This window comes from Danio aesculapii, chromosome 8 (genome assembly GCF_903798145.1).
Source record: "Danio aesculapii chromosome 8, fDanAes4.1, whole genome shotgun sequence".
NCBI classification, from domain to species: Eukaryota; Metazoa; Chordata; class Actinopteri; order Cypriniformes; family Danionidae; genus Danio; species Danio aesculapii.
In genome coordinates, this window is record NC_079442.1 from 17280289 (window position 1) to 17308109 (window position 27821).

General features: G+C 36.7%; 1 protein-coding gene across 1 annotated transcript in view; it reads left to right on the forward strand.

Annotated features, from left to right (window-relative positions):
- Positions 1 to 12250: 12250 nt before the first annotated feature.
- The window catches only part of rflna (refilin A), a 31157-nt gene continuing 15586 nt past the window's right edge, over positions 12251 to 27821 (forward strand). Inside the window, exons 1-2 of the mRNA XM_056463315.1 lie at positions 12251 to 12493; positions 13243 to 13592. Of these exons, the coding sequence (XP_056319290.1) occupies positions 13377 to 13592 (216 nt within the window). The 5' untranslated portion in view covers positions 12251 to 12493; positions 13243 to 13376. The remainder of the gene's footprint in view (positions 12494 to 13242; positions 13593 to 27821) is intronic.

The following is a 27821-nucleotide window of genomic DNA, read 5'->3' on the forward strand; positions in this document are numbered from 1 at the left end:
ATACTTTAAAATGTTCAATGTGGTTTGTATACAAGTCAGGATGTGAAAAGGCTTGCATGCTATTTAAATGCCAGAGAAGAAGTAATTGGCAGAGAAGAGGACAACAGGTGAGCGAGCTGATTACAGATCTGTCTAGATGACTTGGTAGCATGCAATTCTCACTATCGTACACACACACACACACACACAGATGTGTCATTTCCCCCAAGGCGATTTGTTTTTGCAAAGTATCACTGAGTAAGACCTTGTTGTTAAAAGTGGTCAATTCATCAAATGAAAATGTAGGGTAGATAGTAGATAGTCCCATTTTATATCCATTATAAATTATAGTAACTACTTTACTGCAAAAAAAAAAGTCATTTGTAAGGAACAGTATACTTTATCATGTTCATATTATTGCAAAACTGGTAAAAAATGGTTCAAGTAAGTGACAGGCTTAGCGTTGTGCAGATTAAAAAATAATAATTCTTGATGTAACTACAGAAATTTATAAATATACAAGAAAAAATAACATGCATGTTAAATCAAAAGTACTTACGTGTGTGCACAATATATTCAAATATGCTAATGCACTCAATATGGATACAACAGTTGAATACAGGCCTGCAGCCAGGGGAGCGTCGAAAGACCCACCCCTCAATGACAAAGCTCCAGAATTTGTCCCATACTTGAGCTCATTTGTCCTATTTTGACTGCTACACCATCAAAAACTGTGAAAATACCCCTTTGAAAAAGGCTTTAAGACCAAGCCGAATCCTCTGTTGACCGTCACATCGCTGTGACTTCAGCTAATCAGTTTTGACACAAACTATTATTTTCCAACATTCAGCAGTGCAAGAAAACATACAATCGAATGTAAGTGAAGTCATCTTTAGTTACTGTACTGTTTTTAAATAAAGCATTTAACAAGTAACTTTTATTCTAAATCTTTATTCTTGAAACAAAAAAACGACTAATAAAAAGGTGCGAAGGACCAAAAGCGGTCCATATCAAAATGAAAACTAATTTGGCTATTGTTGACTATCAAATGTCCCAGCTAACACACGATGTAACAGTTACGTAACATATTGGTAATTATGGTAATTTCGTGACTGACCAACAAACAACGCAACCACAACGTCATATGCTGGTGATTCCATTACCATCCCAATGCCAAATCACAACGTTGTCAGTACGTCCCACTTACATAACAAAATAACTAAGAATGTTCAAGACAGGCACTCTATTAGTAATATCTTGGTAATTCCATAATTTACTGTCAATGTAACTGCAATGTCTTTACCTTGTAATTTATGTATCAATACATCTTTAGTTCACTCGTCTCCACATCACTTTACAGATAGCATCACATTTATTTAACATTTAGCATTACATTTATTTATTTGTTTTTGTATAGGTGTCATTTTGATAATGTTAAATGCTTACTGTGTTTATTAAACCCCTTTAACTGCCTGCTTAAGCAAATGGTTGATCATATTCTGACTATTTTAAATAATGGCTGTTAAAGTCATTTAAAGTATGACTGTTTCAAATGATGGTTTACACACACATCATTGTTGGTTTACAAAACAAATCAAACATACATAATCCACACATAACATAATCCATTGCACTTCTACACTTGATATAGGTTTTATTGTAAAAACACACAAAAAACAAGAAAACATGTTAAATAAGAATCTGAAATATTTTATGACATACTTTAAAAAGTCAAGATGATTCAGTGTTCAAAAATGTTTTATGTTGATTAGGTTTTTTCATAAATTGGTCTTCATATTTTCTGATTTTTCATAGTACATGTATTAATTCCGGTACTTTTACCATAAACCGACATATAAACCATTTGGTCGAGGTTGATATTTTATACATTTTGGGATGTGTTGGGGAAAAAAATGGATTGAGTGTGTTCACTAGAAACATTAGGAGTTAAGAAATGCAATCCAAATTTTTTTTCTTGTTGGAGCAGTTAAAGGGTTAAAAATGAATTAACACTTCCAGCTAATCATATGTGTAACTGTACTCTTTTACAAGAGTGGCTAGACAAATCATGAAGCTTTTTTGTTATTATTGTAATTATTATTATTATTATTATTGTTGTTGTTGTTGTTATTATTATTATTATTGTTGTTATTATTATTATTATTGTGTTAATTTTTTGTTTTTCAAATAGCCAAATTCTGACTAAGGAAAGTTGTATAAGGCCAGTTTGTTATTTACCTAATAGGCTACAGTTTTAAATGTAAAACTTTAACAGATTTCATTTTTTTTCTGCTGGTATATGATGTAATAGTTTTGTATTTTAAAAATAAGCATTTATTCAAAACAAGGCGGCAACCATTTTAATCGCACTTATATACACTTGTGACATGGAGGAAGAAACTGATCCATGAACTGTGTACTGTAAAGTTCCTGTCAAGCTCTGACAAAGTCCCTTACATCAATAGTCTTTTCTGATCCTTCCTTTAACAAATGACCAATCAAGGCCACGTTGTAAGCATGTAAATTGCTGAAGCACTCATCAGAAAAACAGGAACACAGCACAATGCTGGGGCTATAATGCTGAGGTATTTTTGGAAAAATAAACTTCAACCACTGACTCTTCACAGCCTTATCTTTGGGTAGCGAAAATAACACTAACTTTCCAACACTTCAGAGAACAGCGTCTTCGTGACATGATTCAACCGGGATCTGCTGCAGTGTTTGTCTTCCACTTTTTCTTTCTACAGTGTTTGTGGCTGGGGATTTCAGTTTTCCTGGGTCTGCGTACGCAACAAATGGACAGAGCTTGAGTTCCATATCAACGTCATGCTGACACGACAAAAGATTTGTTACCCCGACAATTCATTTGAACCACTCTGAGTCGACTCTTTTATAGATGAATCAATAGTTTTAAACAAGGCGCACTTTCACATTTAAGCCTTAGCTGGATATTTCACTTCACTTAGAGCTGTGTTACACACTGCATGAAAGGTCATTTTCAAAAACCCATAATAGGGGCTCTTTAAAATCAATTCTCTGTTTCACAGGGAGCCAGGGAAGAGTGGTCTGGATGGGAGAAATATGTTCTCTCTTTCAGGCTGCTGCACTTTGGACTATCAGTAAGCGTGAGAGTGATGACTGACTGATGCAAGTGTACGGTGCATTACTAACACTTAAAATCAGCAAAACATTTTAAAACTATTTTTTTACTTGTTAGTTGTTTGGTCTTAATTTGGTATCAATATTGTAATACACTATATAATATAAATATAACAATTACATTTGCTCTATACACAATCTTCCTTCATTTTGGGTGAACGTGTAATGACTAGTAATATGTCAAAGATGTTTTGAGCAAAGACCAAGAAGTGTCACAGATATTTCTTCTCTCTCTGGCATAATCACTGAAAGACGTGTTCCTGAAATATAAAAGGAGGAAAACAGATGAAGAAAAGTTGAGCGGGTTAAAGAGAGAGACTGAGGGTGTTTTGATGTGAGAGGAGACCCCATATCTCTGCAGAGGGTCTACAGACATTGAAACCAGATGCACTTGTGCAGTCATGAGCTTGAATATGTGTGTGTCTGTGTGTATGTGTGCACTCAAAGGGGTCGCCGGAGATATATTTAGAAAGCCCAAACTCCATCCATCAAACAGACAGCTTCAGATTAAGCACTTGATGTAACTTTACATTGGGACCTGCTCCAGCTTTCCTCTCTCTCTCGGTCTCAGTGTGTCTGTTTGGCTCTCTCTACCACACACAGTCACAGTGAGCTGAGAAAACTCCCCCTGTCTGGGACGAGCTCTGGACCGCACTGTCAGGACACTGTCTGCTGGAAATAGACTTTATGAGAAAAACAAACACCTAAAAGATCTGCTGCGTCCAACTCACACTGCATCAACTGGGAGCAGGAGCATGACTAAAACTCTTCAAAAACTTACAGAGACAAACTAAATCAGCCTTTCATGATTTAACAACGTATAACAGAAGCAACTGAATGATTATTACCCCAATATAAAGCACTATGGTGATGGTTTTTCTGAGGTGTTTTCTGAAGTGTTGTGCATCTTTGCTAACCATAATTGACTGACACTAACATTATGTGTCCTTTGGTTATGTGATTATTGGTCATTTTGTCTTGTATTTGTCTTTGAATGAAATGAGTGTGATCGTGTTCTTTTGGTTCATTCATTTTCCTTCAGCTTAGTCCCTTTATTTATCAGGGGTTTACCACAGCCGAATGATCCGCCAACTATTCCAGCATAAGTTTTTCAAAGTGGATGCCCTTCCAGCTGCAAACCAGTACTGGGAAATATCCATACACACTCCCAACAATTTACTTGATCCAATTCACCTAGTAAATACTGCCTGTCTTTGGACTGTGGGGGAAACTAGAGCACCCAGAGGAAACCCACACAAACACAGAGAGAACATGAAAATCCACACAGAAATGCCAACTGGCTCAGCCAGGACTCGAACCAGTGATCTTCTTGCTGTGAGGTGACAGTGCTAACCACTGAACCAGTTTTTAAGTATAATTTTAAGTGTAGTTTAATTTCTTGGTTGGTTTGTTTATTTTTTTTAGAAATGCAATACATTTTATATGTATTCTGAAACTTGTATTTTTAATGTTTTATATTTTTAGGTAGACTTTTTTACCATCAGTCCAGGGACTGCAGATTCAAAATTGCTATTTGACAAATTTTGGCACATTGTATATTTCTGTATAATTAATGTGCATTGTTTCTGTCAAATAAACCTAAACAAATGTACAGTAGTCAGTCCAACCTTGGATTTGTTTGTCAAGTACTTGCCTATTGACCTTATTCTAAAATGCGGAAGTGTGCTCGTTTTTGCAATTGTTTTAGAACTTCCGATTCAGTTGCCTATGGGAGAAATGACTATAAATAATAAACGGCAGAAAACAGTCAAACTACTCGCTCTACAAACATGTGTTTGCATGATTATACATAAAAAGTAGAATAATATAATAAGAAAATATCAGTTTGCAACATAAAGCAGCATTATGAGCTGTTTTTAACCTCTAAAAATGATGGACGTGAATGAGACCGGAAGTCTCGAGCCAAAAAGATTCAAATGGCTGCTCCCACTCATACGCGGAGAATATGAATAGACTGACCATGGATTGTTTTCACAAGACTGTTATGACGCATTTAATGGTCATCATAATCTTAAATTCTTGAACGTTTTTAATATTTAGATTTTTTTTAAACATATGAACATTTATATGTGTTTATGAATATGTTATATTATCTTTGTGTCAAATTACAAAAAACTTACCGCTAATGTGAGGTGTTTCTAATGCAGCGTCTGTGGGGCTGAGAGTGAATTTGACGTGATTCTCTCTTCTGGCTGCGGTTATCAGTCTCACACTATTTTTTTCCTTTATTTGAAAGTTTTTATAACACCATCATGGAGTATTATTTTAGCAAATAGGATTGAAGGTGCCTGCAGTGTTTGTGTTGTTAAGACAACAAAGGACACTTTTGAAGATGGAGAAGAGACTAGTGGTTGCTGTTTTGAGTTATCCAGTGCTGTATGACTCACAAATCTTGAATATCACAATATTATTAAATAATAAAATTATATTAATATCAACAGCAACACTCTCGCACATTACGCAGCTGATTCAGTCGTTGCCTAGCAACATAAACAGCGCACCATGCTTTTTTATTCTTGTCAACAAATAATGCAGTGAGATGCACTTTGCATTGTTGGAACCTAAAAGCACGTTCGGCGACTGCAGGCACCTCAACGAAAACTCCACCTGTGCCTAAATTTGATTGGAGAATGAAAAAGACGCGACTGACATAACACGCTTTTTCCGTTTAGAATTTACTTTTTTCAACTGCGAGTGCATAGCGAGCAAGGGCAAAAACACGATGCGCAGCAAGCGGTTAAAATGCGAGGTGTGCATGTGATCGTCCCTTAAGCCATCCATTTTTTCCAAACTAAACATTCATTCATTCATTCATCATTCATTAGCTTAGTCTATTTCAGAGGATGCCATAGTGGAATGAACCGCCAACTATTCCGGCATATGTTTTATGCAGCGGATGCCCTTCCGGCCGCAACCCAGTACTGGGAAACACCCATACACACATTCACACTCATTCACTTCAAATTTCTCATACACAGCCAATTTAGTTTATTCAATTCACCTGCACTCGAAGGAAACCCACGCAAACACCGGGAGAACATGCAAACTCTACACAAAAAGGCCAACTGGTCCAGCCGGGACTCGAACCAACGCCCTTCTTGCTGTGAGGTGACAGTGCTAACCACTGAGCCACCGTGCCGCCCCAGACTGTATAGTAATGATAATAATGAAAAGTATAGTAATGATTTATTTTAGGGTATGCATTATTGAGCTTATTTACCATATTTAACTGATGTTTTTTGGTAAATGGCTTAAAAAAAAGGAGGCTCATCTAATTATGTTGCTTACTTTACTAGTCACAAATAATATACAATGTACATGACAGGGGGAAAAAATAATAGGTGAAATCTGGGGTTAATTATGGTCAATCAATTATAATCAACCGTTATGATCAATGAAGCTGTCAGAATATTATTTATGACAAACATGGTCTGTTAGAATAACATCTGTGCCCATTATAAATGATGTTCTATGGTTGCAGAGCATTAGAATGGAGGCGCTGTGGCCTCTCAGTGAGTGTTAGTATCTGCCCCACAGAGAGAAAGAGAGAGTGAGTGTGTGTGTGTGTGTGTTATAGTCTGTTTCTCTCAGCGGGACACCCTGGCCTAATTATGACTTGTTTATGTAGTGAACTTTTCCAGAAAACTGAGGTTTATTTGTGTGTATGATTGACTGAAGGTGAAGCACAGGTGAGGGCATTTTCCTCTGGGAATGTAAACCAAACATGAAGTTTAGAAAGATGCATTGTACACGAACGCACACACACACACACATACCTGGACCTGGACCATTTTCTTCACAGCTGGTTTGGCAGTGTACATATGTGTGAGTGTGTGAACGCATTAGAGTTGCCAGGTTTCACTACAGTATTATCAGTGCCAACAGGTGTTAAGGCTGGAGGAGGATATGTGTGCTGTGATTGTACAATGGCAAGTGTGTACTGCATGTGTGTACATATATACTCAAAACATCCCATTCCAATCCCTAACACACTCACATCTAATGCAGTAAACCTTTTTTCTTTCCGACACAAACATGCTCACACACACACACACGCACACACACACATTGAGTGTCTGTCTGGTTTTGAGGTGGGAGAGTAAAACCGCACGATGTCTGAAAGGGTAATCACTTAAAACTATTTACAAACACATAATTTCAGACAGGGAATATGAATCACAACATTGAGTCAGTGCAACGTATGACAAATGCATGAGTTTGTGTGTGTGAAGGAGGGAGAGAGAGAGAGAGAGAGGGAGAATCACTGCTCGTACAGTAGACTCTTTGTGTAATGGAGAAAAACAGAGTGAGGGAAGATCCTCTGTGCAAAACACACACTGAACCGGATGGTGTGTGTAAGAGAAAACTTACAACATTATAATAAATTATACAGTACATATTTTAAACACAAAAAATTGGGTTATTTTAAACCCAAAATTGGGTTAAATATGGACAACTGTTAGGTTACAACAACCCAGTATTTTTAGAATATATACTTTAAGCTTATCCTATCACTCTCAAAAACTTACCTTAAAGCTCACATTTATTCTTGACATATACTTACAGACTTCCACTTCTAAAGGAAACTGAAAACACATCTGATCATATTGCTTTCATGGTTTAGAACAGCGGTTGGTTGGGGGTCACTTGGTGTTCCAAAAGTCAAATTTGATTCAACTGTTAGAATTACCATATTTTATCCATAACCAAATATCCAAATAAAAGCCTTTTAATTTTTGTCAGAGGATTGGTGTGTTTACGTTCGATTAACAACACAGCGATAGCGTCAGCTGCAGCAGATTGATTTTATAGCACCAGGTAAACTTTCTGACACTGGCAATCAAATACATTAAAAATAAATACAGACCACAATTGAACATTGAGGATGATCTCTGAGTGGGGGTCTCCAAAATTAAACCAAGAATAGACCTGTGCTGAAAACATTGTGTTCACCAGTCCCATTAGGTGAGGTTAATATTAAATTAAACAAATGAATAAATAACTATATAATTTATAACCGTTGGATGTTATACTGTTGCACTTTTTGTGATGTCAATATGCTCGTGTTTATATAGGCCTGTTGTGTGCGCCATGTTTGTATGTTTAGAATCACCTCAGAGGAAATATGGGGGTCGCTAGGCATTGTTATTCACAGGCTGAAAGTTTTGGGAACCCCAGGTCTAGAACATGCCCAAACTAGGATCCGCGAGCCAAAGTTAGCCCATGGTAACCTTTAATTTGGCCCATCGTCCCATCTGAGAAGAGAGGAAGAGTGACAGGTATTTATTTATATAGATTTAACTCATTAACATTTTGTTTGTTTTATTGTTAAGCTGCAAAAAAGCAAACTGAAATTAAATGTTTCAATTAGATGTTGTTTTCTCAGTAATGGGTTGTGGAAGGAGGGACATCCGCTATACGTAAAACGTATGCTTGAATAGTTGGCGGTTCATTCCACTTTGGCGACCTCTGAAATAGAGACTAAGCCAAAGGAAAATGAATGAATGAATGAATTAAATGTTATAAATGAATTAGATTTTTTGGTAAATACTGTCACCTGTCAGATGCACAACATCGGCATCAGCAACCTGACTAGTTATACAGCATTTAACTCCATAGTCTTAACATGAATTATTTGTTTTTATTGTAACAAATTCATTATAATTTGTATAAAAAAGATATTATGCATTAAGTAATATGATTAAAGTAATTTTTGCTATTTATTTTTAAATATTAGAAAATAAATTAAGAAATTACAAATGGAAATTCAGTTTGTATATTTACCTTCGGCCCACAACCCTCAATCAAGTTTGGTTTTTGGCCCTTAATAAGAAAATGTTTGGTCATCTCTGGTCTAGAAGCAAGCAAGCCAGAGACACGATATAAACTTTGAAGGTGACGATTAGAAAAAGCAAATCTTCTCCTATCAGATTCGAACGCAACCACAGAGTGCTTAAAGCTTCTGATCTCTGTATTTTTTCTTTTGTCTACTTTGTTTAAATTGTGTAAGCTTACTTAACAGTATTAGATTGAAAGAACAAAAAGCCAATACAAACACTCAGGCATCAAAAAAGTGAAAGTGTACCGGACGAATAAAAATGAAAACACCATGACTGAGAGAAAATATGCCTTCTTTATCGAATTTAGCAGGCACCTTGATGTCAAAATTACATTAAAAACACATAAGAAATGCAAATCAATTTGATTTCATTTGACTGCATGTCAAAACAACATCAAATTGACATCTAACACTGGTGTCAAAAAACACGTCAAAAATTGATTAAAGGGCAGAACTGTTTTTTGACGTCAATGTTAGATGTCAATTTGATGTTGTTTTGACATCAAGGTAGTTTACATGCATTGTAGGGAACACAATTCAGTGTACATTTGTCATTTGTTGAAGCCCTCAGATGAATAAAACTTTTCTTACATTATAATACTTGTGTGCGTGTGTGTGTGTGTGTGTGCGTGTGTGTGTGTGTGTGTGTGTGTGTGAGTATGTTTTTTTTTAGCTGGTGCTGGTAATTAGGACATCAAGGTTTTGCCATGAAATTGATTTGATTTGATCAAAAATGCATCTTAATAGCAGGAGTAAACATGGCCATTTTCTCCATATTCCCAATGAGCCTGTATCCTCAAAATTGCCATTTCCGGCTACATTGGAAATCTACACTCATACAAGCAGCCACGTGTATAAATAACAGCAAGAGTTCTGGGTTTCTGGGGAGTGTGTTCAAACACTCAACACTTATGTTTCATGAAGGCACCTTTGTTTGGCAAAATCCCATTCAAACAATAAATGCTTTGCTGTGATTCCTGGCAACCTGCCGAGTTAAAGTCAGAAAACTGCTGAACCATCAAAGCCTCAATCAGTTCTCTGGATGTGTTTCATGATTGTATGCATGTACACACGTGTTTCTGCGTTTAAACCAGTTCTGTATCTTTTCCCAGAATCAGCAGAGCTCTGCTAATAACTCTTCTTCAGGCTGAAACAAACATGCACGCCTGCCAGATTCTCTGCTTGCTTTCAGACGGTCTTACTGCCAGCACTGCTATCTTTTTCTTTGCTTTCCTGTCTGACATGGAGTAAAGTTGGGTGGTGCTGATGTCTTGCAGAAGAGTGGAAATGCCCACCCTTACTCCACCCGGGCCTGAAATACAACTACAGAACAGCCTGAGTTTTAAAAACATGCACCTACACTTAAAAGACTTCTGTAAAAGTTGGCAATGTTTATATTCTGCATAGTTTCTGTCCATGTAAATAGGGTGACCATACTGTACTTTAGAGTATAGCTAACCATCCCACACAACACAAATATTAAACTACACTATAAAAAAATCTGTTAATTAAAAGTTTCCATATTTTGTGTTTCCCATTTATGAACTGAGATTCATATTTTCTGAATAATTCTTAATCTTTTGAATTGATCATCTTAAATGGATTTTAGCACCTGTTTTATAAACAGCATGCTATAGCAGACATGATTTAACTGAGTAGCATTTTTATTTTGTTTACAATCTGTTATTACTAATCGTCTATCATTTATCAACGTGGCATGTGTGGTTTTAAGAAGTGGCACTGATCTTCTGAAGTGGTGGTTAACCATGGATATGGTTTTAATAAGGCCCCTTATGAAAACTAACCATGGTTTTATTATAGTGAATGTGTAGTAGCCATTAATTACCATTATTAATATTTTACAGTTATATTTAAACTATGTTTTTTTGAGCAAGTTTAATTTGTGGTTACCATGGTTTAACTACACTTATCATTTTATTTTCTTCTTTATTTGTAGTAAAATCATGGTTCATTTTTTAAGAGTATCACTGTTTTTTTTTTTCTGACTGACTTAAAATGAATCTTCCAATCATAACACAAGCTCCTGTTTCTTCACAGACTTAGATTACACCCATACGAAAAGATATATGAATTTATAGTAAATATAGTGCTTTTGAACCATACTATAGTAAAATACCGGAATTAATCTGTTGTAGAAATTATACAGTTTCTATGGATGGTGACCTAACAACTATAGTAATAAACAAATGACCCAATACCATATTTTTTTACAACTGGGTATATTATACTACAATAAACAACAGTTTGCAGTTGTAAAATTAAAGAATACTGCAGTATTTACTACAGTTTATCACTTCATTATAGATAATATGCAGTATGCTCTAGCATTCATTAACAGTGTTGTAAATACTGTTAATATATACAGTACAGTATAATCCTAGGCAACACTATATAAAATATAGCAAAAATGGCCACTTGTGTATATTTTCCAACTGTTAGAAGGTAAAAAATGTCAGTTTGCATGTTCTCCCCATGTTGGCGTGGGTTTCCTCTGGGTGCTTTGGTTTCCCCCTCAGCCCAAAGACATTCACTATGGGTGAATTGAATAAACTAATTTAGCTGTAGTGTATGTGTGCGAATGCGAAAGTGTATGGGTGTTCCCCAGTACTGGGTTGAAGCTGCAAGGGCATCCGCTGTTTAAAGCATATGCTGGATAAGTTGGCGGTTCATTCCGCTGTGGCGACCCCTGATGAATAAAGGGACTAAACCGAAGGAAAATGAATGAATGAATGAATTCAGTATAACATACTTCACAAGTTTGGTTCAAAAACTGTAATATTTACTATAAACTACTATAGTGCTTTTTCATGTGGGCAGAGAAGGAAAGTTGTGTGTCTGCCAAAAATACTGGTCACCCTAATTTTCAAAAGTGTGACACACTAATCCCACAGTAACCCAGGACACTTCTCAAAAGAATCAAGGCCATTTAAAGCCACAAATGTTCTTCAGAAATCGTCGAAGTGCATTGCTCTCTTTATTTTAGCAGCAGAGGTCAAATCTAAAGCATTTTAAAACGTGTAAATTGATTTACACTAATGTTTCACACACATTTTCGCGGTTTGCTCTACATTATTTGCTAAAAGCCGAAATGTAGGGCAAAGCTGTCAAACGCAGCTGTCGGTCCCCCTGCTGGCCGGAGTTCGTATTGACATCATCTACTCGGCCGCTCTGGATTGGTTCCAGGCGCATAAAGGCTGGCGGTCAGAGTGCGCGCTCTCTGCTCGTTCACAAACTGGCGCAGCGCTGCTGGGAGACACTTCTGTACTTTCAGGAGGACCACAGACGGACAGAAGACACCGGCTATAGTCAGCTGGGGACTTTTGTGAGACTTCAGCGAGTTCTGCTGTTCAGTTTTAAACTGTGTGAGAATATAATCGCGCCTGCTGTGGATTTTACTCTTTGAGAATCATGAACTAAAGTGAACTTCATTCACGGAGTTTTAAACGGCGGGATTTAACGTTGTACAATTCAAAGGTAACGTTAACATAGACTCTTTAAGAGACATCTATCGCTTTCATATAACTGAATGTACTATAAAGCGCATTAGAGGTGACATTTGTTTATCTTTTAATTAAATAATAACAAATACATGTCACTGATCTGCGTATTGTTCTGTAACGAACACTTTTGGAAACATGTTCGGCGGCGTGAGCTGCCTACCTAGGCGGCATTTTGGGCATCAAAATATGTGCGTTTAAAAGTTCTGGTAGTGTTTTGACTCTTTGAAAAATACGCTGTGTACACTAACACCATGCTAGATTTAGTACAATCATTATACATTGTAATTATTTAGTAGCCTAATTGTTTTAACGAATGAAGTAAATTGGTGAACTACTGTATAAGGCTATATGTACTGTAGTTGTCAAACTGATTAGTTGTCACAAGGATCATACCTCAGTAAGCAAAGTTTTAGGTGTTCAAGAGAAGTTGTTACATCTTATATTGGTATACTTAAAAAACTATTTAGTATTTTAAGTCAGATCAGCAGTTTGAAGTAGTTATTACATTGTAACATTTTGCTAATTCAGAAATGTTGTTTAAATTTAGATAAATTTTTATATTTAGAATTAAATTTAGATTATTTTTGCAACCTACTCCAATGTGACTGTATCTATTATAAAATGACTCAAAAAAGCCTTTAAACCTGAGGAAAATGTGTATAAATTGTTAGAACTATCTCTGTTCTTCCAAATAAATCATATATTTATTTACTTTTGTTTCAGGCTTCTGAAGGAAACAACAGGATTCCCAGTGTGGCTCTGTTATGGGACTTTAACTTTAAATACTTCTTGCATCATCTTTCTTTTTGGAGTGAATTTAGCTAGTTTAAAAAAATAATAATTGCGCTCTTCCAGAAATGGTGGGGCATTTACATTTGCAAGCTATGGATGAGAGTTTGAAAGGAAAGAACCGAGAGGGACTGCTCGATAGTCCGGATTCCGGACTCCCTCCAAGCCCTAGTCCGCCCTTCTACTCTCTGTCGCCGGGGATCCTCGAGTCGCGCTCCGCCAGCTGTTCAACCCCAACCGAGCTGCAAGGATACTGCAGAAAGGAGAGCCGGGAAGGCAAACTGGTATGCATTCATCTAATGAAGTCTCAGAGCTTTAGAGGAGAACCAAGAAGGACATGTTCCTGGATCAACATCCTTTGCAGGCAGTGGAACAATTTTCTTATCAGCGAATCAGTGCACTGATTTTAGGGGTAGGGATAGGGTATCGTTTGCTGTCCAGGAAAAGGATGTTGATGCAGGAACATGTCCTACTTTGGTAAATCATACTGTGCAGTATTTAGACATCACGTCTGATTCAAGTTTCACAGAAACACATCAGTGGTGTGGGGATAAAATTATGCTGCACATTAGACATATTTTTATTAGAATTAGTTTTCATTGACATTGTGATTCACATCTCTGATATTACTGAAGGCAGTGTTCAGTATGGTTACACTCACACACACACTTCAGTTACAGACATGTGTGACTTCTGCACTTTATGAGGATTTGGAGAATGAGCTGTCTGTCATCCAAATGTTTTAGATACAGTTGTTGTCTAACATGAGTTTTGTGAATTGAGAGATGAACTTGCACCTTAAATGGACACACAACGTTTTGGAACAAAAGTTTACAAAAGAAAACAATTACTTGGTTCTGTGCATCGGTTTTTAATTGGATGCAGATCTTAAATATGAGCTTTAGGTCATGTGTTAGAAAGCGAAAAGGTTTAGGCAGGATTACAGTAGGCGCAGTAGGTAGTGCTGTCGCCTCACAGCAAGAAAGTCGCTGGTTCGAGCCTCAGCTGGGTCAGTTGGCATTTCTGTATGGAGTTTACATGTTCTCCCTGCATTTGCGTGGGTTTCCTCCGGGTGCTCCGGTTTCCCCCAAAGTCAAAAGACATGCAGTACTGGTGAATTGGGTAGGCTAAATTGTCCATAGTGTATGAGTGTGAATGAGTGTGAATGGATGTTTCCCAGAGAAGGGTTGCAGCTGGAAGGGCATCCGCTGCATAAAGCAGGTGCTGGATAAGTTGGCGGTTCATTCTGCTGTGGCGACCCCAGATTAATAAAGTGACTAAGCCAAAAAGAAAATGAATGAATGTCCTGCAAACACCAGAGACAAGCCTGTTATACTAGAAGATCCTTTTATGAAATTTAAAAGGGGCATTATTTAAGAATGTTTGCTTGAATTGTAAGCTTGTAACAGAACTTTAAAAAAAGAGATTTCCTCAACTTCCAAAGTCTTAAAGGCTCATAGACTGATTATTAACAGGATGTTTTTGGTGAGAAAATCAAAATAGTTTAGATATTAACTCTTGTGAGAATCCTTCATCTTGGGCTGGGCGATTCATTGAAAAGTAATCGAAATCAACATTCAGAACCTATAATTGATTAGATTTTTCCAGGACGATTTCAGTTACTTTCCCTACCGCATGTGGAGTCACATGATCCCACTCTATTAAAGGCTGAGGCTGATTGATACTTCTGCGGCCACTTTGCAGCCACATCTGATCTCTGGTCAAGTAGGACGATGGACCCATTGTTGAGCCTTACTTTGCACTACATTGACGATGATTGTAAGCTGCATCAGAGATGCAGACATGCATTTTATTTTCATAAAAAATTTAGTTTACAGTAAAAAATGCACTGCTTAAAATATTATTTACAGGAGATACAAGAGTTATTTTATTTAAAAGAGACACTGCTGATTTTCTACTTTTAATATGAAAAAGATTGAAAATTATTTTTTTTCAATTCCCAGTTATTTAGGCGGTGTGTGCTTTAATTGCAGTTGTTCAGCGTTAATGTTTAATAAATAATAGCAGATAGTAGATAATGTTTCCTTCAAATATTATAAATATCAATGAATGTGCCCATCATTCAAAAATCTCTCACTTGTAATATGGGAGCATATTTACTGTACAAAACTTGTCGGTGAACTGTGAGGGCAAAAAATTAAAAAATCGTTCAATAATCATAACCAAGTTAAAAAGTTCACTTAATCGAGATTTTGATTTTAGGCCAAATCACCCAGCCCTACTTTCATCCATATGACAACTGAAACAAATACTTATACAATGTTTACAATAATGCTGAAAGAGTTATTCTGTGCTGGAATATTTAGATTACCATGTAAATGTTACTCTCAACATGGATGGTGTCTGGATGTTCATTATTAGAATATCGCGGCAAAGACTTCTAATCAAGTTATGATAAAACAAACTATAAAGAAATTCATGTGAGAATATCAGAGCACTGTATCATGTCTATTATTGGTTTATGTGTGCATGAGGTCGAACATGTGAAATAAGTTGCTGACTGCAATTCACTTAACACTAAAAGTCAGCATGAATGGAACGTTGGTGCTAGGCATGGGACAATAGCCGTTTTCAAGGTATACCGTGGCTTGGAAAAGTCAAGGTTTTAAAACCACCAAAATTTTCTGTAATACCATTCCCAAGGTATGTGTAAGATTGTTTTTATTTACTTTTTTGTTTGTTCTTTTAGGACAACAGTATCTCTAGCAGAAAAGATATCCAAAGATGGCCTTTGTAAATTGTAATGAAATCTGTGTATGAAGACAGCAGAAGTCAATCATTCATTGGAATTATTTAGCCTGACGTGTTTACTGCACCAAAATATTTTAAATCTTTCACAAAAACAAAATGTATTGTCATCTAAGGGGAAAAAAGTTTTGAAAAAAGTTTTAAAAAGAATATATTTTAGAGCAGTAATCGCAATACTGTGAAACTGTGATATTTTTATCCAAGGTTATCATACTGTCACAATCTTATACCAGCCCATGCCTAGTTGGTGCAGACCTTTATTTCATTATAATGACATATTTTGAACTTAGATAAAATAAAATTGAGTAGGTGGGGTTTTATTTTTGCACAAATAAAAAAGCATGTTTTACTCACAGCAAATGGTTGGAGGGGCATGGCTAAGCATATTTCGCCCAACCCATCAAACTGACATCATCAGAGAAGGACTGCCATTCCAGCGCAGAAGTAAATGTTAAATTCTATTAGGATTACCAAAACAATCTGTTTTTTTTTTTCAGTAGATTAATATGCATGGATTTCATGGATTCCATGTTCGCTTTAAGACAAAAAATATGCGCGAGCAAAATAAACATTGTAAATTAAAATTTCTTGCAGACACTACAGTGTCACTAATATCAAAGGTTTATGAATTCCACATATAGCCCCTTTAATTAAAAATGACCAGATCAAATATTAAATTAAAAATAGACGTGAATTAATAATTCACAATAAGATCAATATAATGCATTGATGGGGACTTTAAATAGCTTCATATCAGCTGCGATATGGAAGTCACCATTTGTGATATTTGCTCTAGTCATTGTCACTATGGCTACAAATGATATTTGCAAACTGTAAAGAGGTTTGACTTCAGTTACTCATCATAGCTGATTCTGTATGAACAGCACAGTTTAAAAGTGAGCAATCGGTGATTGAAATAAATTAGGTTCAGTCCAAACAGAATGTTAAAATATTGAAGCACATGCATTTTTTTGTAAACACAGACAGACACTGTTGGCGACGTAGAAGCCAGGGACAAATAATGAGAAGTAATATGACAGAATCCTGAAATAGAAATGGGTTCAGGTGCTCATGCCTCTCGAGACTCACTCTAATGAAGTGAGGATGACAAGGAGCGGCCAGAGAGAGAGAGAAAGAGAGAAAGAAACAGAGAGAGAAACAGAGAGAGAGAGTGTTTCTGTAAACAAGTTGACCTTGTGTTTGGTGAATGTGGTAACAGTAACTGATCTCTCTCTGTCCCTCCTTCCTCATAGCAACCCATTTACAGCACACACATGCACAAACAAACAAGCAATGCACATACACACATATATAGATCATAGCAGTACAGTATTACTAGACAGCGCATTCACGTTACAGTATATCTCCGCACAAGTGCATCGGCATATCCCAGAGTCTTATTTCTGCCTCTGAAAGGTTACATAGCACACTAAACCAACAGTGTCCACATCTGACACGACCATCCATTCAAATCGAAGTGCCCTAAAGCTTCTTTATCCTAATGAAAACCTTCTGGCAGCATTTGAGAATTTTAGATTAACCACAAAACTCCCAAGTTTCAGATTTCTGACGCCCCCAACACTTCATTTTGAATGCGTCTTGTAGAGAAGGAAATGAAGTTTTCCCTGAGGAAACACAGCTCAGTTCATGACAGGCAGACTGTGCGTTGAAGCGCTAACACAACAACAATTATTACTTCTATTAAACCGATTGCAGCTCGAGAACTGAAATGGTGCTTGACAGACTGTTAACATGATCAATCTGTATTATTTGTCTCTGACATGCAGTGTAAACGCTTTGCCCAAGCATGCCGCTTAGAACGACTCTCTAAAGGCGTTTTGGAGCATACTGTATAAATGATCACTCAGGCACTCCTCTTCGAGAAACATGCATGCACTTGTTGGCAGACCGCTCCAATAAAGCGTCTCGCTCAGTAAAACAGAATGAAGCAACATGACTTTATTTGTGCAGCATGAATTTTTTATGCTTGTTAGCAGTACGTCTTTAACAAAAGCTCTCGTGCAATCATCAACAAAACATCTCTCTGTAGCCGTTCCTTATGATATGCTCTTTCCAAAATCCTATTACTTAAATGTATACAAATGTGGTCAAGCCTGCAGGCAACATGCAGTATATGAGGACCAAATGCTCTCGCAGAGCAGAAAAGAAAACGTGGGCATACAAAGCCATCATTGTTTGCAGCACTTAGAATTTTTCCATTCATAGCAACCCTGCCTTGCGAGGGTGCCGATAATAAGCAAGTATCAATGTTTGCACACAATGTGTGAGGCTTTTTTCTGATTTTGTGGCACGTGTTTGCATGACATGTTAATAAAACTCTCTCCAATCTATTTTGGTGTGGCAGGCATAACAGTTGCAGTCAGTTACATAAGAAACTGATGACCTCTGTTTGCTGAAATAAAAGAAGGGTAGGTTGCAGACACTGGCACCTCTGGAACAGTCTAATGCTGCTATATATATATATATATATATATATATATATATATATATATATATATATATATATATATATATATATATATATATATATATCAGTAACACGAGTTATCTGCTGAAACGAGAGATTATTTTATTTTTTTATGTCAATAAGACAGACAGTCTTCTAATACTCAAATGGACCATCAAAATAAAGTGCTAGCAGTTAAAAACATAACAATAGTGTCATGACACTAAGCATTTTTTATACTTTTTATAATTTTCTGATGCCTAAATACACAGATTGAAACATCTGATTTCAGTTTTTAATGCTTTATTTTTATTTAACTTGTACAAAGCCATACTGTTTTTTTTTTATATCCACCATTTAGTAGCATAGATATATACACTAGATATCGCATACGGATCCTGAGCATGCGTCAATAGCGCTACCACATTTGTACAGGGCACCCAGGACTAAAGTCATTCAGCCGTACTAGTCGTCCAAAACCAATGTGAAGATGCTGGACTTCTGCGCTGTGTACGGGTGTAGTAACGAGCAAACAAAGAAAACAAAGCACAAAGGCAGAACATTTCATAGGTAACACTTCGTTTTTTTTAATTTTTTATGTTACAAACTTTTATGCTAAACAAGTATTGCTATCGTAGTATTATTATTATTATTGTTATCGTTATTGATGATAATACAGTCACTTACTGCCCTGATCATAAAGCAAAGTAGCACCAACTTGCAGTAAATACCCAGCTTATGCTAGTTTTGTTGAATAAAATCAGCAAACACTGTAAATAAAATATGACAACAGGATGCTGCGGTGCTAGAAACTGGTATTATTGTCGGCTAAGTGAATGAGCCGTTCATAACAGAGATTTGTTCACAAATGAATCGCTCCCTCTGTTAGGATGAGAAGTGAAAGCAGGAGAGGGGGTGTGTTTCAAGTTTTAGGACGGGGATTAGATCAAGTTTAACAGGGAGGGAGGATAATACACTCTTGCATACAAACACACGCTCTTTGTCGGCAATGCCCGTGTGGTCACTCATCCATCGATGTTGAAAAGTGATGTCAAATTATAATTTTGCAATTTAAAAAAAAGATTTGCATACTGACCAACGGAAAACCTGATCATATGTATATATGTTTATATATCTCTGGCTCTGGATGGCCAGTCCTACACTACACCTTGGTCCCACATTCATTTCAAAGGAGCGCTACCCTGTACTAAAATGGCGGCTCTATTGGCTCTATTGATTTCAATAGACAACAACAGGGTAGGCGACATCAAATGTAAATCTAGTGTTAATCTATGATTTAGTACTGGTATAGTTGTTAGGTCACCATCCATAGCAACTGTAGAATTTCTACAACAGATTAATTCAGGTATTTTTCTATAGTATGGTTCAAAATCACTATAGTAGTAGTTTAATTTTTTGGAAGCTAGTACCAATACTGCTGCCACTGCCTACTCCTTACAAGAATAATAGTTTTTGTAGTGCGCTTTCAGCCAGTTCTGTCTATAGTATCAGCCAGATGACTGGCACAGAGTTCTGGAGGGCAAAACTTTCATTGATCTAGGGTACAGACCTGTCAAGTTTCATCTCGTAGATATTTAGATCACCTCTCAAAAGACCTCACTGATGCCACTAGATATCAGTGTAGAGTCCAAAACAGCAGGCATTAGTGCAGCCCTAGGTTTGTGTCTAGGTTAAGACCCACAATAGGATTTGTCATCACCATTGTCAGTAGAAAATAGTTTGATATCTAGTGTTAAACTTCTATTTCATGTTAAGAGCAGGCATGGCCATTATAACATGAATGTGACTTTTGGTCCCATTCACTTCTATTAATTTTTAGCCAGAATCGTAGTAAGGGTATCAGGCGAGAGGTCGGAAGGCAGACAGGGACAAAAAGACATACTTGGCAAAGGTCAAAACGAGGAGAAACAAGACTAAGGAAACCACGTTGAAATGTCACTTTACAGATAACAAGACTCAGCAATGGGAATGAGTGAGTGTGCTGTTTAAATGGTATTTGTAATCAGTTTTTGACAACCCTCAGGTGGTGCGAGTGTAATCAGTAGAGACTTGGAGCAGGTGTGTGTGTGTGTGGCATGACTGAATATGTAGTCCATTTACAAGCAGACTTGTAGTCCTTTGTGTGTAAATGTTTACCAGCGAACTCTAGTGGTAGTAGATCACTGGTGATCATGACAATTATAAAGTACAATAAGTTACACTTTACAATAAAGTCTCATAGTACAGTAAGCACAAGACGTTTGGCCAGCGGAGAAATTAAAATGGTCGTGCCCAACTGAGTCTGGTTTCTCTCAAGGTTTTTTTTCTTCACTTCCACCTTTAGTGAAGTTTTTTTTCCCTCTCCGCTGTCGCCTCTAGCTTGCATGGTTCAGGATCTATAGAGCTGCGCATCGTTGGATTTGCTCTTCAGTGTTTGGACTCTCAGTGGTGATTATTAAACCACACTGAACTGATCTAAACTGAACTGAACTTAAACACTACAAACTGAACTACACTGTTCCAATTTACTATGACCTGTTATGTAAAGCTGCTTTGACACAATCTACATTGTATAAGCGCTTTACAAATAAAGGTGAATTGAATTGAATTAAGTGTTGGTTAAAGTAACAAAACCAACAGTAGGAAATAACCACCTTTTTTACTGTGTTACACTTAGTTAAAAAAACTGAATATTATTAGTTATTTATTCCATTTCATAAAACAGTTACAGCTTTTGATATGAATGCATTATTAGGCATTAACTAAGTACTAAACATCCCCTAAAATATTTTTTTCCTATTTGCCATATACCCTTAATTTGAAATAGATTTGAGGTTTGAATTAAATAAAATTTAGCTGCTTAGCTGCTATTTTCATAAAATAAGTAATCCTGCAAATTCTATACAGAATTCTAAGACAAAGGGAGGGTTAATTGATGCTCAGTTGTGGTGCCAAGTGTGCCAAGAAAATATCTCCCATACCATTATACTACTAGCAGCCTAAACTGACACAAAGTAGGAAGAATCCATGCATTCTGACCTTTCTATTTTAATGTTGCAGCAAAACTTAAGATGAAAGATGAAACGCAACCTTTTTCCAGTCTTCTGTTGACTAGTTTTGGTGAGCATGTGCTTATGTACACTGTAAAAAGTAATTTGTTAAGTTTACTTAGTTGAATTATGCAAACTCGTTGCCTTAATTGAATTAAATAATTGTAACTTTATCGCATTAGTACTGTTTACTCATTCTTATTTATACAGAGTCATATTTACTCAGGTCAAATAAGTCATCTCAACATTATATCAAGTATTATTTACTAATGTAGCAAAAAGTAGTTCTTTAGATGAATTCCAACAATCAATGTTCAATAAGAATATAAAATACCACAACCGAATGAAAGAATAATAACATTAGAGCTTCTAAGGTTAGCAATAACCTGAAAACTACACAAGGAAAATGGCAACTTTATGAAACGACATGGCACACAAAACACATGCTTATTTTAACCATTATAATACACATGCATAAAACATATATCTCACACTGAAAACCCTAATAAATTGACTGAACAAAATTAACTGAGTAAACTCCTTGCCTCAGTTTAATTGAGTAATGGAGTCTCCCAAAGCTTGCATATTTAAGTTTATTTAACTTGCCGGTTTTGTAGACTATGCTTAAATTGTTCAGTTGCAGTAAATTGTTAGTACTAAGTTTGGTGAACTGAATTTAAGTATAGTCTACAAAAAAAAATGGTCACTGATTTAAATGAGTTAAAAAAAAAACCATTGAGTATATATATGTAGCCATTTATTCACATTATGATGAATAACTATACCTGAAGCCATTTGTTTTCTGTTTTAAAAAAGACCTTGCACTTAAAAGGTTGCCCATACTAGAATTTTACAGTGAAGACTACATTTGTGAAAATGACCTATTTTTGTCAAAGGATTAAGTTTATGCATTTTCTTGGTACATAAGTTAAATTAACTCATATTTTTAAGGGATAGGACCAAAATGCAAAATTTTAAGTTATGTTCAGTCAGCTTTACTTATTTGTTTAAATAAAGACAACATTAGGGTTTACAGTGCACTTGTGTGTCCACAAAATGGAAAATGTTCGCTTAGTTTCCCCGTTTGCATTGTGAAATCGCCAGTTTTAATCCCATTCAAATGGCACCACGTGAGAGAATGCACCTTCAATCTGCGCATGTGCAGATCTTACTCCGCCTGCTGACCACAGTGCAGTACTGCATGGCTCCAACCTTTAAAGGGCACCTATGGTTAAAAATCTACTTTTCAAGCTGTTTGGACAGACATATGTGCATGTATGGTGTATAGACCGTCATATTGGGGTGATATAAACACACCCAGTCCTTTTTTTTTTTCAATGTAGTAAGATAAAAACAGTGGACAAATTGGAGCGGTTTTCAGATCGACCGCAACTTTACGTAGGAGTGCAGTCCCCCCGCCCACCAATATTGATTGACAGCTGTGAGTATTAACATGTCCTGGTAGTCACGTGTATAATCATATCATCAAGACCAGACGTGCGCAAAGCAACCGGGAATAAAAGGTCTGTTCAGTTCGCTAGGATCATCAATCATCATCAAACGTGAGTTTCACATGTTTAAAATGTTTTAAAACAGAGCATGTGTGTTATGAAGTACAGCGATTTAGCTTAGCTTAACTTCATCAGCACAGCCGCGTATCAGAACAATTATAAAGGAAGACGCTTCAATCCCGGTTTGTGGACGTTAAATCAGGTTTATTTTATACATCAACATAACAGATATCCATACAGCAGTGGAGATTAACCTGTATCATGTCACATATGCGTGCAAAAAGAGTGCTAAGCTAAACACGCTCTGTCTGTCTGTGTGTGTGTCTGCTGCGGTGTGCGTGCATGAACTTTACGTATTGTACTTACTTACTGTAGTATTTCTCACAAACGCTACGTGAGATCTGCTTCCTTTAAGTCTGTCTGTTGTCTGATGCAGCCGAGGGAGGAGATTAAGGCAGGCAGAAAGGCACGTAGAAACGGTGGGCGGGGAGGACTAGCCTTAAAGGCGCAGTACGAAAAAACAGCACCCTAGTGAAAAAATGTACCAAATAGAATCTTGCAAAAGGTATAATGAAAAATCTGATGGGTGTTTCGAGCTGAAACTTTACAGAAACATTCTGGAGAAGCAAAACACTTATACTAAATCTGAAAAAAGGGCTAACCTAGGTGCCCTTTAATCAAACATACTTGATGAACTTCAGTACAGTATACTAAAGTTCTTTAGTTTATCTACTGGATCCACGTTAAAGTTTACCAAACATAGGTCAAATCAAGTAACGTCTACAAATTTGCCAAATAATTTGTAAAGTTTACAAACATTTTTCAAGTAGATTGAGTAATTACTTTTTACAGTGTAGACTATTATTATTTTATTATTGACAGAAGTGACACCAGTGTGTTCTGTTCTGTAGCTCACAAAGCAGTCTGGCCATTCATTTAGCACACAGAACTGCCGCTTACTGAATATGATCTTTTTTCAAACCATTGTTTTCAAACCCTATAGATGGTTGTGCAGGAAAATCCCAGTACGTCAGCAGTTTCTGAAATAGTCAGACCAGCTTCTCGAGCACCAACAATCAGGACACCAAACCTGGTTTGATCTTCAACAGAGGAATGAATTGAGTTACTGACATGTGACTGACTGATTAGATATTGCCATTAACAAGCAGTGTAACAGGCCCACATAATAAAGTGACTAGTGTGTGTAGAGCTCTTTGACTAAATACTTATACTACCTGACACAATCAGTCAATATAGTGATGTACAGTAAGTATCGTGATGACAGCTCTCCTCAGCTTTAAAGCTTTGCAGCATTGATTGAGAAGTGTACTGTGTGTCCCCTGCTCTGTCTCTCATGTGACAGTGTGTCTACAGGGGGCACATTGTGTAACAGCTCTGTGGACACAGTATCCGTCCTGGAATTAACACACTTTCTCTCTACTCATGGACACAGATGCACATGCTCAAGGGCACAGTTCTTCTCTTTCTGACTTGCATCCAGGAGACAACAGCATGTTGCCAGAACCATAACTGTCAACATTGGGATGTAAAAATACAGGATACACCCCCCCCCCCCCCATATTTAATCAAATAAAAGATTTAGCCTATTAAAATTAATGGTGTATACAGAAATTAAATCAAGTCATAAAATTTCGTTAAATAACCATTTACTATAGTCATTTGGTGAAGAGCATCGAATCCCTCATTTTGATCCACTGTTTTGATAACAGGTGTCACTTTAAGGATGCACAGATCTATAATGAAAGAATTCGGTTACTTTGTGCTCATTTAAGACAAAAATGATTTGTTTAAAATAACAGACACAAATTAATAATATTTGTTTACATATTATTGTGTATTTGTCTGTTTAAAAACACAACCAAATCCCAAAGCATCCACTTCCGCTCCACTTCGAATCACGTGTACAGAAGCTGATCTGAGAAATGTGTATTTATGCGGAGTGCCTTCGTCAGTCAGCATAGATACATTGACACCAAACTGATTATTTAGAGGTTGCATAGGAAAGGCAACAATCGACGCTTTAATGGAAATGAAGGGAACTTTTATATTCATTTCACTGTGATTTCAAGCAATAATAAAATGAAAGCATAATTCTCTTGTACAGCTCTTGCAATTATACCACAATTATACCCAGACGCTACTTTCACTTTTTATAGAAAGATAAGAAATACAGGTAAACACTTAAATGGGATGATAACAGGATAGAATGATAAAATACGGGAGAATCCCGGCAAAAATAAGAGGGTTTACAGGTATGGCAGAACAGGGATTTTTTTCTCTAATTTTGATGCTTATTATGTGTTCTTTTCCTTGCTTAAACTGAGCCAGTTCACCTGTCTATTTTAAAACATAGATTTTAAAATGTAGTGCATTACAATATAATACATAGATTATAACTGAAAGAACTAAGCAAAGGCCTTATTTCTATTCAAAGATAAAGACTGATGTGTTATTGTGGTAAAAGAAAATATAGAGACATGTGATTGTGATGTTAAAGTGAAGATTTTTGAAAGATAATTGAACAGTATTTTATTGGGTGCGTTTTTGTGTTGGGACTTTTTTTGTGTTAAAAAAATACACACTAAAACCACAAGTAGGTGCCTAGTTGGTGCCTAAATGTCCTGTTAACCTAATTTTGACTTCTTGACCTCTATAAAATCAATACCACATTTGGGATTGTGCTCAAATGCTGCGATTCTGGAAAATTGATCCTTATTTACTATTGCATATCTGCTAAAAATGCTAAATATAAATTTTATAGTGAATTAATATAGTATCCGTCTCACACCATTTTAAAAGGCTTCATCACACTGTGGATGTGTCTCATTCAGCAGTGTATCTCAATCAACTTCACTGTAAACCCTAAAAAGTTGAGACTACTCAATTGAGTGTGTTTGAGTAATAGGAAATTCACAACTCAATTAATTGAGTTGACCAAATGTGGTCTCTTCATTGAATTAACTTCAATGTTTAATTACAGATAACTTAAAATGGCTAATAGACTAAACTTCAACATTTTCCAGCTTATATATTACTTACTATATATTTACTTACTCTCAGGGCCGTTTATATCAAAGTTGATATTAAGCAGCACCATGTTGGTGTTTCGTAACATATAATTTTTACGAGGTGGGTCGTTAGCCAAACGCTCAACCCCCAACCTGGAGGACCAGGACATACACTACAGACAATTTAGAGTACTCAATTCACCAACAGCGCATGCCTTTGGACTTGTGGGGGAAACCAGAGCACCTGGAGGAAACCCACGCCAACACGGGGAGAACATGCAAACTCCACAGAAATGACAACTGACTCAGCGAGGACTCGAATCAGCGACCTTCTTGCTGTGAGGCAACAGCGCTACCCACTGCGCCACCGCAGTATCAATAGCATTTAAATATCTCCTTACTAATTTAACTTTCCTCTTTCGTCAGATGGGTTCAGGTAGTGCCTTTGTCCTGCTGCACTTCAGCAAAATTCAGCATCACTAGCAAAACGACCACCTTGTGTCATATAACATATCGACCAATCAGCACAGTTGTGTCTTATTTACATTTAACCATAAATGGACATGGTTAGACAGATACAGAACAATCTAACAGATTAATGGTTCAAATGATGCTGTTACATGAAACAATCAAAGTATTTGTCTATAATGTGCTTCACAAAACATAGAATTAAAGCAACTCACACCTGTGAACACAGCAACCCATGGAACTTACCGTGGTATTTAAGGCTAAAGGGAGTGCTTGTTATTCACTCCTTCCATCTACAGTCCTTGCCGGGACTTGAACCAGCAACCTTTAGACAAAGTCCCTTTAAGGCAAGTCATTTCACTCGGCGGCCATCTTTGAAACGCCTCTCGGGCAGTATGCTCGGGCATTCTGTTTGAATGGGGAAACATCAAATTCTCCAAAACTGCTTGCCAAGCTTATGTTTACATTTCATATTCACAAACACCAATAAAATTAGACAACAACTGTCCCATTAGTTTCATTTTTAAACGTCCAAATCACACAAAATCTGCAGAAACTCACGTCTGGTCCAAGCCGATTTCCCAGAGTATCGTCAGTCTATAGCGATCGATGATTGGCTCCTGTACTAGAAGGTGGGCTTAATTCGCCATATAGCGATCACTGATTGGCTCCTGTACTAGTAGCAAAGAGCTTAGAATGACCAAGAGGCGACACCTAATAGAATGTTCCATTGCAACAGCAGCGCCCAGCAACAGCCCCGGATTCCACCATTTTGGAGTGAAAGCAGTCAGCTGTCCATTGGATCTTATTGCTGTCACGATGGCAAGCAGCTGCTTTGTTTTTTATTTTTTTATTTAAAAATCTCATTAAAGCTGAACCTGAAAGACGACAATACAACACTTACTATCACAATCGTCAGCACTTTTAATAGTTTGCTTTACAGACTTATAATATGGTGTTGTACTATTGGAGTTTTCATTACAAAATGGCCGCCTCGTCATCTAGTGGCTGTTTCCCAAATTGCACTAGAGTGTCGCCTCTTGGTGATTCTATGCTCTTTGCTAGTAGGCAGGGCTTAATTAACCATGTTGACAGTTAGACTTTTCACCATTTCAAAATATACAAGTAACATGTCTTATGTATTCTAAAGTCTTTGCTTTAGATGACAAACCCAACTTTATAACCATGGCCATGGTTATGTGGAAAATATTGAATCTGT